The sequence below is a fragment of the Lissotriton helveticus genome, chromosome 5_1, assembly GCF_964261635.1.
Source record: "Lissotriton helveticus chromosome 5_1, aLisHel1.1, whole genome shotgun sequence".
In the NCBI taxonomy this organism is placed as follows: domain Eukaryota; kingdom Metazoa; phylum Chordata; class Amphibia; order Caudata; family Salamandridae; genus Lissotriton; species Lissotriton helveticus.
Genome location: NC_136065.1, coordinates 1795761693 through 1795778563, shown reverse-complemented (window position 1 = coordinate 1795778563; position 16871 = coordinate 1795761693). Strand labels below are relative to the sequence as shown.

Genomic DNA, 16871 nt, shown 5'->3' with positions numbered 1-16871 from the left:
AGCGCACAGAAAAGATCTCAGATTTGTGCTAGACGGGCAGCACTACCAGTTCAAAGTGCTCCCATTCGGAGTCACAACAGCACCAAGAGTGTTTACCAAATGCCTAGCAGTCATAGCAGCACACTTAAGAAGACCGCAGATTCACGTCTTCCCATAACTGGACGACTGGCTCATAAAAGCAAGCGAATACGGCCAGTGTGTACAACACACTCACGCCACATTTCTACTACTCCACAACTTGGGATTCACAGTAAATCACACCAAGTCACACCTGCTACCCTCGCACACACAACAATACCTCGGTGCTACAATAAACACCCAATTAACACTAGCTTATCCCTCTCCAGCCAGGATAACAAGTGTACAAACGCTACTAACAAAATTCAAACCACAACACTCGCTTCCAGCTCGAGTGTTCATGCAACTCATAGGAATTATGGCGTCTTGCATTTTTATAGTACCTCACGCAAGACTGCAAATTGGTCCACTTCAAGAGTGCCTAGCACGACAGTGGAACCAGGCTCATGGTCAATTAACAGACATAGTGTTGGTAGACAGTTGGACTCATCGCTCTCTGCAATGCTGGAACACAAAAAAACCTTTCAAAGGGCCGACCGTTCCTAGAGCCAGTTCCCCAAATAATCATGACAGTGGACACGTCGCTCTCCGGCTGGGGAGCTCACCTACTGCATCACACCATGCAAGGCAGGTGGACACCGCAACAAAAGCTACTCCACATCAACCACTTAGCGTTGCTAGCTGTCTTTCTAGCCCTAAAAGCATTTCAAACTCAAGTGTCAGGCAAAGCTGTCTTAGTCCGCACAGACAATATGACAGCAATGTACTACATAAACAAACAAGGCGGGACACACTCTCTGCAGCTCTCTCAGTTAGCACAGCAGATATGGAGATGGGCTATACCTCTAAAGATCTTCCTCTTAGCCCAACATGTCCCAGGAGTACAAAACACCATGGCAGATCTACTAAGTTGACAGACACAGCAGATCCACGAGTGGGAACTTCATTCGCAAGTTCTTTAAACGTTTTTCAAAACGTGGGGACACCCTCAGATAGGCCTCTTCGCCACCCACGAAAATGCAAAATGCCCAAACTTCGCCGCCAGATACCCACACCCATTGTCCAAAGGCAATGCGATATGGATGAACTGGTCAGGACGATTTGCGTACGCCTTTCCTCCTCTACTTCCATTAGTGGTACGCAAACTACAGCAACATTCCCTAACACTCATTCTAGTTGCTCCAACTTGGGCCAGACAACCGTGGTACACCACACTGCTACAACTATCTGTGGTGCCACACCAAAAACTAAGCCTATCTCCACACCTATTAACACAGAACCATGGAGAGATCAGACACCCGGACCCAGCTCAGCTCAACCTGGCGATCTGGCTCCTGAAGTCATAGAGTTTGGTTACCTTAACCTTCCTGAAGAATGTATGAACGTCATCAAAGAAGCTAGACGTCCCACTACCAGAGCATGTTATGCTGCGAAGTGGAAAAGGTTTGTGATATACTTTCAAAACAATCACATAAACCTCCTGGATGTGTCTATTCAACACATTATAGGATACCTCCTACACCTTCAAAAGTGTGACTTAGCATACACATCTATCAGGTTACATCTTGCTGCTATAGCGGCATATTTACAAAAAAGACAACATCTATCTCTTTTTAGGTACCAGCTATAAAAGGTTTCATGGAAGGGCTGAAAAGAATAATCCCTCCCAGAACACCACCTTCACCAGTGTGGAACTTAAACATCGTTCTCACACGTCTCATGGGACCGCCCTTTGAACCTTTACACAAATGCGAATTGCAATTCCTAACTTGGAAAGTAGCTTTCCTAGTAGCCATTACTTCTCTTAGAAGAGTAAGCGAACTTCAAGCATTTACCATTCAAGAACCTCTCCTGCAAATGCATCATAACAAAGTGGTTCTTCGTACTAATCCTAAATTCCTTCCAAAAGTAATTTCACCATTCCATCTAAATCAATCTGTGGAGCTGCCCGTATTCTTCTCGCAGCCACAAACAGTCGCTGAAAGAGCTCTACACACTTTAGATGTTAAAAGAGTGCTACTTTATTACATAGAAAGAACACAAAGTTTTTGCACAACAAAACAACTGTTTGTGTCCTTTTCACCACCACATAAAGGAAATCCCATATCAAAATTTGGGATTGCAAGGTGGATTGTCAAATGCATACAAATCTGTTGCCAGAAAGCCAAGCGTACGTTAACAATTCCCCCAAAAGCCCATTCTACAAGAAAGTTAGGGGCTTCTATGGCATTCTTAGGGAACATTCCCTTATATGACATATGCAAAGCAGCTACATGGTCTACACGGCACACATTCACAAAACACTATTGTGTAGATGTGCAAACTAAGCAACAAGCCACTGTGGGCCAGCCTGTACTAAAAACTCTATTTCAAACAACTGCAACAGATAGGGGTGGTCGCCGCTAAGGTGGGTACTGCTATACAATCTATGCATAGTGTGTAATCTGCAGCTCATATGCCTCGAACGGAAAATGCTACCTTTATCTTTTCCAGTATTATCTTGATTAGATACAGACTACATGGACATCACTACTTCTTGTACAGCTCCATCACTTCCCTAATGGCGAAAAACAATCTGGGGATGGAGCCGATGCCCATGCGCAGTATCATCCAAAAGAGGAGTCACCTATCCTGTGACTTCCAAAGAGTTTTCTACAACAAAACAAACTGCAAACAACCGGGCCCAACACTAAGTGGCCATCTATGCATAGTTTGTAACTCTGCAGCTCTACATGCCAGGAACAGAGGCATACTGGTAAGTAGCATTTTCCTATTGGGACATACTCGAACTCACTGGCCACCAGCACCAGGTTGCAGTTGTTTCTAAGCAGCAAGCCTGCAGGTGCAAACAACATTTCGTGATGGTATGAAACCAAGCTGTCTCCCTACTTGCATGGGAGGGGTTTGTGAGAACTGAATACAGGTGACCAGTGCGCTAAAGCAGTCTTTCAGCCTTTTCTATGAAGACAGCTACTTCTGGTCAACTAAAATCATCCCGATCCACGAACAAATATTGCCAGCATTGCAATAGCAGCCACAATAGACGGTGTTGCTTAGTGATTGTCCTTTGCAGAGCGATAGGCAGTGACCACCCAGTTGAATCAAGCAGGGGGCAGCAGTCAAATAATGAAACATTTTTATAAATATGCATGCGTAAGGAAATAACAAACGTAACATCAAGTGCCCTTGGGTACAAAGAAAACTACATTGGCAATTAATCTCACATACTCTGCATAAATTACTATTTAATTACCACCTTAAATGTATTTAACAATGAAATAATAATGTTGTCTTTAAACATCAGCGCATCAGTTTTAAAAAAAATGCACCCATATAGCCTTCAAATGTACACTTTTGGTAAACAAATACATTTCCATTAAGCAAAACTTGGAATTTTATTAAATCATTCTTTTCACCCAAAGGAACAGTTTTTAACTGTTTAGTGAATGCTCAGTTTAGCCCCAAAATCAGCATCTCATTTAATCAAGTACAGTTGTCTCGTGTGTCAGTATCTTACCATTTTATCACATACCAGAGATGGTCATCATAAATCCGGGGGTGATCACAATATGCCAAATATTGCCACTACTCCCCTAAGGATGAGCATCAATTGGTGTTAAGGCTACCCCAAATATATCAGGAAAGGCCAACATGATGCTAGAGTTGGATATTATGATACCTTGGATGCCCACAATATGCCAAGGATGGAAATCGTGCAAGAGGTTGCCACCATAGTACCAGATGTGGCATGGTTAAGCCAAGGTTGAGCACATTATGCATAGAATGGGGACCAATATGCCTGGTCTGGACACCTGAATTCCAGGGATGGCCACAGTATGTCAAGAATAGACATTACTCTGCTAGTCTGCCCACCTTTATTGTGGAAAAGGCTACCATTATACCTGGGCTGACCACCAGTATGGCATATGCAATGATTAGGCCATGGGTACTTCGAGAGAGACCACGGGTGTCCTTTTTTAGGTTGGTGGAGGGCTATTATGCTCTGGTTGCTGAAAATGTTGCCTTTGCCTACTTTTGTGCTGAAAGGACATACATAGACCATGGATGTCCAAAGTATGCCGAGAAGAATCGCAAGTATGAATAACTATGCTGGTATGGCTACTGTTATGTCTGGAATGGCCATCATTATACCAGAGGTAATCACTGCATGGCAGCAGCAAGGCCACCGGGTGGCAGTGGTGTCCCAGGTGGCAGATAGTGCCACCAGTGGTGGACATTGTGTGCTGGCGATGGTCTCCATACCAGACACACATCCCACTCAAACGTCTGCGCTCTTGCTCCTGTTCTCATAGCTCTTTAAATGGATGTGCATCCGGCTCACAAACTTCCACGTCCGATCGAGCCGTCCTGCCTGACACTCGCCTTCTACTCCTGTCCCCTATGTGTGGGAGCACGTGACCTTGCCATTGGTGGGCCTGTCATTCCAAGAGTTGGGCAGTGCGGTGCTTCCTTCTTGATTGAGTAGTGCTGCTCACCTACAGACTCTGAAGGTCTTAGGGAGATGGACTCCAAATTCTTAGGCTTGACTGGCAGATAGCCAGCTGCTGGAGCCTCATGAGCTACTAGTCTGAGATCCTTGCTCTAGTCAGAAAACCCACCCGTTAATCGATACAGAGTGTCAACTGGTTGCCCAACTTGAGCAGTGGGTGAGGAATGAGCAGTGGTAGAAGTATGCAGGAACGGAAGGGCACGGCGTGCCCCTACTTCTAAAAATAATTTCAGTCCGTTCCCCTACTTCTTATTTTCATAAAAGCATCCTGGGACAGCAAGAATAGTCCTACTTAAAAACAAGAACTTTTTTTCATTCAGATTCCAGGGACTGCTCGCACTTCTCTGTTGAACTCCAGAGGCTGCAGCAGCCCCTCCCTGAGCTTGCACAGACCAAGGGCAGGCCCATTGTCATTCCGATTGAGGATGATTATCCCCTTTCGAATGACAATGCACCGCCCTCTGCCTTTAGCATGTCAAGTGCCAGTGAGATCGGAGTTGGTGATTACAGAGGAGCTTTCCGCAGACAGAGTACTGTGGGGAACTTGACACCTTGTGTAATGTGTTGATGTTGTACACAGAGTGAACTGGGCAAGGACAGAAGAGGCGACAGGAAAGGAGAGGTACTAGGGCAGGAGAGGTGACGGGGCAGGAGAGGTGACGGGGCAGGAGAGGTGACGGGGCAGGAGAGGTGACGGGGCAGGAGAGATGACGGGGCAGGAGAGGTGACGGGGCAGGAGAGGTGACGGGGCAGGAGAGGTGACGGGGCAGGAGAGGTGACGGGGCAGGAGAGGTGACGGGGCAGGAGAGGTGACGGGGCAGGAGAGGTGACGGGGCAGGAGAGGTGACGGGGCAGGAGAGGTGACGGGGCAGGAGAGGTGACGGGGCAGGAGAGGTGACGGGGCAGGAGAGGCGACTGGGCAGGAGAGGCGCCGGGGCAGGAGAGGCGCCGGGGCAGGAGAGGCGCCGGGGCAGGAGAGGCGCCGGGGCAGGAGAGGCAACTGGGCAGAAGCAGTGATTAGGCATGAGCAGGAGCAGTGACCGGGCAGGAGCGGGGAATGGGGCAGGAGCGGGGAATGGGGCAGGAGTGGTAAACTGGGCAGGAGTGGTAAACTGGGCAGGAGTGGTAAACTGGGCAGGAGTGGTAAACTGGGCAGGAGCGGTAAACTGGGCAGGAGCGGTAAACGGGGCAGGAGCGGTAAACGGGGCAGGAGCGGTAAACGGGGCAGGAGCGGTGAGCGGGGCAGGAGCGGTGAGCGGGGCAGGAGCGGTGAGCGGGGCAGGAGCGGTGAACGGGGCAGGAGCGGTGACGGGCCAGGAGAAGGGAGGGGGCAGGGGAATTGATGAAGCAGGAGTGTTGATCGAGCATGAGCAGGAGTACTGACTGGACAGGAGCAGTGAAAGGGCAGGAGCAGGCGTTTCCCAGGGCGACTGGAAGGGAAAGGGGCCAGTTTAGTTTGGGGGAATCGCTTTTGTACAAGTGCAGAAGTTTTAAAAACACTGCAAAGTTCTTTGTATACTCAGCAGGTTTCGGTCAACAATACAAGCGCCAAGATAACTTTGGTGATCAATGTACCTGCTGGAGAGAGATGGGAGCAAGTTTTGTCTAGTGGCTGTTTTACTCATCTAAGGTAGTGCAGAGGGGTAATATGCCTGCTGCAAAAACATGTACCATGCATATTAAAGAGCAATATGTTATGTGCATAGTTCAGTGGGTACTGCTTTGTGTTCACTTCCCGAATGAAAGGACACTTGAATACATATGGCCTGGCAGTTCGGGCTGGACTGTTCACATTGGGTGCAGGATCAAGACTGATTTGCATATTGCTGGGTCCAAACTGGAATGGCATGGTGAGCAAAGAAACAATGGATTTAGGCCCAGATCTCTGTACTGGGGTGAATTGTTCTGCATTCTGTCCACCAGTTGTTCTTCTTGCTATATTATGATTGAGCAGCTAGCTGGCTGACATGAATATGAAGGAGCCTTTGTGGGTTTACGTGAGTCTAGAATCTAGACTCACGTAAACCCACAAAGGCTCCTTCATATTCATGTCAGCCAGCTAGCTGCTCAATCATAATATAGCAAAAAGAGAAAGGGACTCTTCAGGAGAATCTAGACTCTAGATTCTCCTGAAGAGTCTCTCTCTCTTCTGAGTTAACACATGTGTACAGGAGGAGCCCTGTATTCGTGACCTCAATGTTTGAGACAAAAAATAATCATGGATTTCTGAACAATGAGAGTAAAAGCATTAAGGTAACATGTTGTTCCTGCTTATATTTCACACGCTTTACATAAACCTGTATTCCCTATGAGTGTTTGCTTTCTCCTGAATGAAACCTCAAATAAACATGTTTATCCATTGTTTTAATTAAATAACGTTATAAGCTGTAACTGGCCAGTGAAATGCTAAACGTACTGAAAATTGGTATGTTTTGCTATTTCTAGCCACATCCCTGACTCCGCCCACTGATTCAATCTTCGGTTATTCCCGCCCCCTGATTCTACACCCATAGTTCCCCTACTTTTCTTCCCACTTAGACCACTGGGTATGAGGGAGCTGTGGAGTGTGTATGGTGTTGGTTTTCTTCCATGTCTTCTGCTTTGGGGTTGCACAAGAACAGCTGCGTAGATTGATGTCTTGTGGAAAGATGAAGCTTACAAACTTAACATGTATTTCTTTTTCTCCCAAGTCTGCCTGTATAATTTTGACAAGACCAAGCAGTGCATCGGCACCATGACCATCGAGATTGACTTCCTACAGAAGAAAAGTGTTGATTCCAACCCCTATGACTCGGACAAGATGGCGGGAGAATTTATTCAACAGTTTAACAACCAAGCCTTCTCCGTGGGGCAGCAGGTGAGGTCCAAACCAAGCAGACCTAACCACTTTTCTGGCGAGTAGAGACCGTTTCTTCACCCTCTTCATCAGGAGTATTGCTGTGAGGCCACATGGAAGGCACTGTCACTGCTGTCACTGGGGTGGGGTAGAGTGGGGAAGGATGCCTTGTGTGTGCGCAAATCAACTCTTTCTCCGGTTTAAGAATCAACTGAGTTCTGAGCCGTGGTCATTCCTCTGGCAAAGATATATATGACTCGGAATGATGCATGGTTAGGTCATGGGCGAATTGCTTCTCGGATTGTGGGTGGGGGAGGGTGTGACAAGGAATGAATTTATTGCTCCAAAAAATTAGTGCCGATTGTCCTCGCCTTTAAATTCCCTCCTAAAATTAACTTTTAGGTGAATCTCACTGCTTCTGTAGTGTGGGCTTGTGAAAAAAATCCCACAAATAAGGACTTAATCAGGGCTTTAAGTGGGATGAAAGAACTGGAGGGTGCCCCAAAGGGGCGTGGTCGATGTAATCAAGGGCGTGGCTTACAAACACCTAAGCTAAAAATCTGTGTTTAGCATAGTGTGCCGTGTGACTGGTGTTTTGTCTGTTTGTGTCATTGCATCCAGATATATAATAATACAGCAAGTAACATTATACCTACAACAAGCCAGGTCTGTTGGCTTTGTCAGTGGTTGTTAGTTGTATAAGATAAATAAGCACCAACTAAGGCTTTGTTGTATATAACATTTAAAATGCTTCAGTTATGAAATGATAGGAATGTGCAAGAACTAAAACGACTCTCTTCGAAGTTACATCAACGGCTTTGAGCAGTGGCACTGCTACAGAGTTGAGATTTTCTTCACCCTGGAGGGCATAATTGAGGGACCCTTCTCAGCACCTGCATTTAAGAACTTCCGGTGCTGAGCACCGGCAAGACCCGGCCCACTTAAAGCCCTGGACTTAATTACGTTAATTCCAGCCTTAATAAGGAGTTCGCTAGTAGCTGAGAGTAGAATATTTTGGACTGACTAATGTGATGTGACGCAATGGACGGGTCTTTTACAAAAAAATCAAGATGCATGAGCTTTAAAGGGATACATCCGTAAGCAACTGGGGCTGGTGACAGGACTCTGGGAATGGGACGCACGTGCCCAGCACCGTCTCTGTCCCACCTCTTTCCATTGGACCATGGCCTCCGCTTTGCCATCTGACTGGACCATGCCCTGGCCGTGTCGTCATAATAAGCGCTTCGACGCCTCGTCAGGGGTAGTAAGCTCTATATAAATGCAATTACAATACAATACAATAATGCGACCTGCTCTCTTTGCAGAAGTGCTGCTCTGGTTCGAGCTGCCTTCTATAATCTCTGCCTCGGCTCGGACTGGCCTTGAGCGCCATCTGGCAGTGGAGTAAATGGGCCCGGTTTTTTGGCTGTTTGTGGGTCTGTTTCATGGTTTGTTGGGAAGATTTTTACTGTCGACTCTCCTGATTTTGCCACACACATTCGCTGCAGCAGCGCCCAATGTATGCTGCTTCCCACATCTGGCAGACAACTATAATTTCAAAAACAGCCCCGACTTGCAGAATTTGGACCACTTTTTTTTTTTTTTACTGTGTTTTGCTAATAGGAGCCTCTTTTTTAGGCCTGGGCCTATTTTTAATCCCACACGGCCCGGTCACAGCTCCTTGCTCGTAGGCATGGACAAGTTCTGGGCACCTCGTGCCTTGCCACATGACTGCGGGAGTGCTGTCTGGTTGCTGCTACCGCCGAATACAGCACCCCGCCACAGTCTTGTCACTGCTTCCCTATGGCTGCACCCTCTGAGCTGGAAGCTCGGGGGAGGGGTGAACCCTGTGACTTCCCCGCCCGATCTCACAATCTGAAAAGAGTGCTAAATTAGCAGTCACCAGTTGACTGTAACTGTAGAGGTGGGTGACCAACACATTAACAGGGAGAGCCAATCAAGGCTCGGCTCTAAGACCCCGTGCACGAGCCAAGTCCTTAAATAATTGGAACAAACAATGCAGCAAAAATCATGTAAAAATATGATACAGATGCTTGGAAATTCAAAAGAGTGCATTTATTTATCGTGCTTCACCTTAGTACATTCAATGATATCCTTATATTGAAAGGCATTATGTAAAGTTTTTATGCATGAATTTAGAGACATTCCTCCCCCCACGGCAATGCTATTAGTGAACTAAGGGCCAGATGTAGGTAGCCCAATACCGGTCGGTAACGGCCGAAATTACCAAATTTCGGCCGTTACCGACATTGGGCATTGGGATGTAGGGGAGGATTCGGTAAATAACGAATCTGTATTTACCGAATCATCATTTACCGATTCTGTATTTACCGAATCGGTAAATGACATGTAGAAAGCACTTTGAAGAGTGATTCTGTGCTTTAAGGATTCGTTCTTTACCACCAACTATTAGTTGGTGGTAAATAACGAATACCTCTGTAAATGCAAATCTGTGCATTTACACCTGTGCCATGTGACAGACATACATGCCCTTAGGGCATGTACGTGTGCCACACGTGCACACAAGCACTATTCAGGGGTGCAACAGGGTGTCAAAGTGAAACCCTGCCACCCTTGACTCTTTCCCTATTTTACCGAATCTGTAATTACTGATTCAGTAATTGCCATTCATTGCTATGGGCCTCCAGGCCCATAGGAATGAATGGCAATTACCGAATCAGTAAATACCGATTCGGTAAACACTGAATCTTAACGATTCGGTAATTTTTACCGAATTATTAGCTACATAGGATTTACCGATTCTAAAATACCGAATCGGTAAAATTCGGTATTTTAGAATCGGTAAATCCTATTTACCTACATCTAGCCCTAAGAGGCAAGTGAGTTGTCACCTACATTCGATAGGTTGCCTAAATTATTAGACATGGAGCAACATTATTGTCTATTATTGCCTATTAAATCAAATCCGAAGATTGTGTCCAGCGCACTTTCTGAACTGAAGTAATTGAAGATGCTCTTATAAATGGTAACGAATGGTAACGAATAAGAGGACGCCTGGTGAAGTAAAATCTTTGCCTAGTATAACACAGTTTGGTTAAGCGGGGAAGGCAGGATTGAGCCCAAGTTTTCTGGTTTAACATTATGCTATCTCTTTCTCATTTTTCGCTTCATAGTTTTATGCTATGTTTTTAATTCGTGGTGCATAAGATTAGGGCTTGGGTGGCAGGCAGAAGCCACATAAAAGCTCGGCTCGCTTTGGGCTCGGGTCCAAAGGGACCTCGAGCTGAGTCGTTCCCCTGGCTCAAGCCTTCAGTGCCAGGCCCACTTCTATCCAAATGCATTAGGGATACCTGACAGCCACTATTAATGGTGTTGTAGGGTTGCTGAGTAGTGATTATCTAGGATCGAGGATGAGTTTATGGCTCAGCCACATCTCTGCCCGATAATTATTTTGAATCTTCTGACAGTGGTACAAGAGTTATGGTTTAGGGTATATTTCCGCGCCAGGATACTTGTTAGTAACAGAGCGCGTTATAAAAGTTTTTATAACATAACATAACATAAATACCGTTTCTTGTTCAAAACCGGCCATCACCTTGCTTTGATCGATACCATGGCAAACGAAAAAGCTTTTATGCTTTCAGTGCAAACATGTAGTAAGAAGAGGCCCACTCTACAGTAGACCCTAGTGTACTTGTAGACTTCCGGTTTGTGCGCACATAGACAATTCAGCCATTACCCGCTACCGCTAGTGGGTTTGAACGGGGATTCAGCAAAACCAAATGTCAGTCAAGAAACCCTAAAAGAAAAAACAGCTGTTTACTAGGCAAGAAGCTGAAAACCAACAGTTGATGGACAGAATGCAGAACAATGTCATGCATTCAACCCAGTACAGAGATCTGGGCCTAAATCCATCGTTTTTTTGCACTCCACACCACCCCAGTTCAGACATGGCCATATGCAAATCAGCCTTGACCCTGTGCCTCATGGGAACAGTCCAGCCCGAACTGCCAAGCCAGAAACCGGTCCTCGGAAGCTTGTTTCCGGTCCAGGGAAGGCATGGCTTGGCAGTTTGGACTGGACTGTTCCCATGAGGCACAGGGTCAGACTGATTTGCATATGGCCATGTCTGCATATGGCAGAGTGGGCTAAAGAACGGTGATGGATTAAACCCAGATCTGTTGACTGGGTGTGAGTGTTTGATTGGTTCCGATGCTCCGTCCATCACCACCCCCTTTTGTATCACTTTGTTCACCATAAGTGGGCAGGGTATGCTCAGACGTGAGTCCCTTGCTCATTTTGCCACTGGATTCAAGCAAGCCGGGCTGAAGATGGCTGAAATGCCAGAAACCGGTCCTTGGAAGCTTGTTTCCGGTCCAGGCAAGGCATGGCTTGGCAGTTCGGGCTGGACTGTTCCCATGAGTGAGGCACAGGGTCAGACTGATTTGCATATGGCCATGTCTGAACTGGGGTGGCAGAGTGGGCTAAAGAACGGTGATGGATAAAACACAGATCTGTTGACTGGGAGTGAGTGTTTGATTGGTTCAGATGCTCCGTCCATCACCACCCCCTTTTGTATCACTAGGCAAGAAGCGCTAGGCTAGATGTTGTTCTACTCGTCCCGCATTCAGAATGGCGGACCCTTAAATGGTTTCTTGTGTTTATATGGCCATCCTTAATTACTTAAAGCGAGATTCATCTCCGGGGAACTCCATTCGGACGCTTATTTATTTGAATCTGGTTTAATAAAAACGCCGGATGGTTTAAATCGTCTTCATCCGATGTTAATTTCATTTTCGCCATTAGATGGCAGTATTGAGCTATCGTCAAGCGTTTCTTTTTTTTTCTGGCTTCATGTGGACTCTTTTTCTATGTAACCGGAGTTATTTTTTCACCTGAGAAGTCCCGCAAACCCTTTAGCACTTGTAGCCCTCTGTGTAAGTTACTTTAGTTTGTTTATCGCATGCTTTACTTTCTACACTATATATTGACATTTTTGCTTTAGCTCCGTGTTTAGATTGCTTGCTTCTCAATATTTCCATTCCCTCTTTTTTATTTCGATTTAATTAATCAGAAATATTTCTATCCCCAATTTATTGAACCGAAAGGCTAATGTTGAAGATGATGCTCTTCAATTTTAAAGCAATGCTGTTCTCCCAAATTATTATACCATACTTTCTTGCTGATCTTGAGGAGGCCATTTTGCCTGCAAGATCCGTTAAGGTAGACCAGGCACGTCACAAACCTTTATAAGCAATTGGATTAAAGGAACCGATCCATATCTAACACTCCGACTGAGTTGCTAGAGACATTAGGCCCAATGAAGGTGATGTTTCCGGGCTCAAAGGTTATGAGCACAGCCAATCCATGCGGAAAGCATTTTAACAGATTTTTTCCCAGGCTTTGAAGAGAGGAATGCATATACCAGAGTGATTAGTTAAATATCCCGATTGGGGCCGCCTGTCTCCAGCTCTTAACAGGACTATTAAGTCCATGCTGTGCTGGAACTGGGGGTGCAAGCAGACAGGGGGGCACATGTTGTGCCCCCCACCCCTCAATGCATCCACTTTGTAGGAGGTATGGGGGCCCTGTAGGGCCCCCTTTGTTCCCCAACTGCCAGCCTTGTTGTGGAGGCTCACCGCCATGAAAAGGCTGGAGGTGAGAGGAACTCGTAATATGCTCGGCGGGATTGTGCCAGTCTCGCTGAGCATATTGTATTGCCCCTCCACCCTGCCACCGCCAGGGAACAGCAGTTTCTGACACAGCTGGCAGTCGAGCAATGAAACGACGCAGAGAGTCAGAATCTGGCAGACGGAACACTGCCACAGTGAGTCTGTGGACCATGGACCGCCAGACTCATAATCAGGCCCCATCTCATTTGTTTCTGACTGCTTTCTTTCTACTTCTAAGATTGCCCATGTTCTTCTTGAATCCATTGATACATCCCACAGCTACAGTGACAGTCTTTCATCTGATGTCTTCAGGGGCGCATATTAAGAGCATGACAAAAACAAGTCGTCTGATGAAAAATCTTTAAAACCAATCCCTATGGAAATTAATCTTGGTCATTTTGTTCCTTTCCCTAACCAAATTCTGTTTTAAAAGTTTTAATTACTTTGATTCTACTGTCTCATGTTTAGTCAGTACATTGTTCAATTTGCGTTATACTCATGTTACGACATAAAGAAATGACCGAGTGTAAATGAATCTCAATAATATTCTCACCCTGTTTAGGACTATTGTGCCTCGGTGTTTTGCCTTGAAACTGCCCAGTCCTTTGACTTTTGGGCTGTGATCTAAATCTAGCCTTCTTCCCCAGGAATGTGATCAAAGTTAGCTTGTTCAACTATATTTTTTAATGTGTACTGCAACTTTTTGCTTGTGGTTATTGTTTAGTGTTGGTTTGGTGCTTGATACTTGGCGTGTAATTTTAAACTGAGGTAGCCCTCCTTCCGTATGGAATATTCTAAATATGTATTGTCTCTGTTTACTTGTGATTTTGGTGTAAAGTTAGGCTGGACGGGTCCGCTCTACACATGGTTGGTCCTTAATGTTCGTATTCGTTTTTAATTGTATGGTGACTCATGTGCCTCATGGCTGGGTTCCAACAGTCCTTGTTTCTCAGGGACGTGGTCTAAATTTGGGCAAGTGTTTATTCCCCAGAACCTTGATCGAAAGTTATTGGTTATTGATCTCATTGTTTTGATTGAACTCCTCAGGATATCCCCAACTGTCCCAAGTGGATTTTTGTACTGGACCGATCCTGCATCTCCAGTGCTGGTTTGTAAGAGGTGTATTCTCAGACTGAGGTAGACCTTATTCCAATGAGTTTTAATTTTAATGCTGAGCTCACCACATTCTCCTTAGTTATTTTTTTAACCTGAACTCACCATCCTTTTCCAGGGTGAAGAATTGCATCTCCGACTGGCCTTCATCTTCACAGCTACGGTCTAAATTTGGTCTGAACCGCCGGGTCATTGCCTTAGTCTGGTTCAGGTTCCTCGGAGCTGTGATTTCCAGGTTTAAAATGGTGCTTGTTCACCACAGTCTGCGTTTGTCCCCTGCTACTCAAAGCTGCTATCTCAGACTTGAGCCTAGACTAGCTTAGACCTAGTTACCTGAAGTTTATGGCATAAATGTGCCGGTTCCTAAATATTAGGATTAACTTTCATTTATCTGACGCCTGGGATTTTGAGGTCCAGCACTGGCCATCCCACTGCTTCTCAGATGTCCAAGTTCCAGCAGACCAATTATATCATTCTTGCACAGTATACATTACAGAGTTTCTACTCTTTTTGAATCGTTGGAATTTAAAAGTGAAAAAAGAAACATTTTAAAAATGTGAAACCAAAATGTAGAATTAATATGGATTCTATTCATTTCTTAATTCATTTGAAAGGCAAAAGTTTGAAATGCCAATTTTTTTACATTTGTTTTGAATTTAACTCTCGCCTAACCTCAAATGCTATGCTAACCGTAATGTTGACCGCAAAACGTACCCCTTAGAATTATGAACCCTAACATTTACTGTTCCCAAACCCATCTCTATTCGTAACCTTTACCCTTATGCTTTGCGTAACCTAAGTTCTCACCCTATCCCTGACTTTAAAACAAGTCATTATCCTAACCCAGTTTCTTCCCCTTAACTCGCCTCTAAAATTAACCGTATCACTGAGTAGACCCTAGCCCACATCGTCTGTCTTCCCTAACCCTAGCCTGACAAGACAATATGTTTTCTCTTACCCTTGGCCTAAAGCTCACCCTAAGCCTGTCCCTTAACCGTCTTATTTGGGTTTCCCAATTTTTGTTTTAGAAATTTAGAACAAATACCGCGTTCACACTGGTGTTTTTTATTGCCAAGTACGGCAAAGCCATTATCACAAAAAAACTCTAATAGACCCATTGAGTAGATTCAGATTAAAATATGCATAGTTAATTCAGCAAATATTAATTTATCCAGTAGTATGAGGCTATTATTCACATTTTCAAGGAACCACCAGGAAAAGTGAGTCCAAAAGACACAGAGGCAAATGGTGTAGTACAAAACAAAACAAAACAATGCATATACAAGATTTTCTGTACTCAGTTGCCTTCTCTGTTCTGTTACAGCTAGTCTTCCAGTTCTGTGATAAGCTTTTCGGTCTGGTGGTAAAGGACATTGAGGGTATGGATCCCAGCATCCTGAAAGGAGAGAGCGCCACTGGCAAGCAACCTAAGGTAAGAACCACATGTCATACTGAACTGAGTACAAGGGTTTTGCTATAACCCCGAACATAAATATGTTAAAATAAGTTCGTAATATAGAGGGCAATAGTTTCGCCTGTCACAGCCCATTTATGTGGAATGTGTGCCCAATGATGTTTAGACTGAAACTGGTTCAGCTAATTCAACTTTAACCTTTGAACAGACTGTTGCATAGACCCCCATAAGTTGATGTTGTAGTAGATTCCAGGCATCCACAGTTATGTCAGCCATTTCAGATGTCAGGTGTAGGAAGGTAGGATCCTTCTAGCATGGTTAACGCCACTTTTTGCCAGGTGTCGGTGTGTTTTGGACTGGTCTGACTGGGATCCTGCTAATCAGGATCCCAGTCTCTGTGCTTTCTCCCTAAATCGGACTATAGTAAGTGCTTTTGTACCTTTCCAGTTGGCTACTAGTGTATCCGTATAAGTCCCTAGTATATGCTACTAAGGTGCCAAGGGCATAGGTACACTAGGGGTAGCATTTATAATGCCACCCATGAGAGACTATTCCAACTGTGACTAAAAACCTGCCATTTCCACCCTGTGTGAGTTGGTGTTAGCACCACATACAGCAGATATAATTTTCATATTATCTGAGGTTACTGCACTTAAAACCTATAAGTCACCCCTAAGGCAAGCCTTTCAATCCTGAAGGAAGGGTGCTAGGTTATAAGTGTAAGGGTGCCCCTGCATAAGCAGGACACCCCCTGCAAACCAGGAGCCGATTCTCAAGGCTTTGTAAGCGAGGTCAGCCATTTAATACATATAGTTGACATTAAGTCAATTACGAGATTTCTAACTATATATTGGCTGCACCAAAACTGGTCATGTTTGGTATCAAACATGTTGGAATCCTACCCCCAACACTGATTTCTGTGTTAGATGTAGAAATCCCATGTACTGGGGGCCTCCCATAGGCAACCCACATGTATTCCCGGTATCAGCCTTTTAGTGTATAACAGCAAGCTAGTGCTGCTGACCACAGACACAATTCTGCCCTCCTGTTGCTGAGCTCCTACAAGGGAAGGTAGAACAATAGGTTTCCTGTCACCGGTAGGTGTAACCACCTCCCAGACAGGACTTTGGGTATTTGGCTGTGGTGGGGGCACTTGCCAGCACCACCAGACTGCTTTGAAGGGCACATATGTTGCCCTCCTTGCATACTCCAGTTTCTCTACTGACCATGATCAATCACAAATCCTGCACCAGCATTCAGCCTCTC

At 45.3% G+C, this 16871-nt stretch overlaps 1 protein-coding gene across 1 annotated transcript in view; it reads left to right on the top strand.

Moving 5' to 3' along the window:
- Positions 1-16871, top strand: part of NSF (N-ethylmaleimide sensitive factor, vesicle fusing ATPase) — a 657569-nt gene that overhangs the window by 276304 nt on the left and 364394 nt on the right. The window contains exons 5-6 of the mRNA XM_078645103.1: positions 7279-7445; positions 15516-15623. Coding sequence (XP_078501229.1) covers positions 7279-7445; positions 15516-15623 — 275 coding nt within the window. The remainder of the gene's footprint in view (positions 1-7278; positions 7446-15515; positions 15624-16871) is intronic.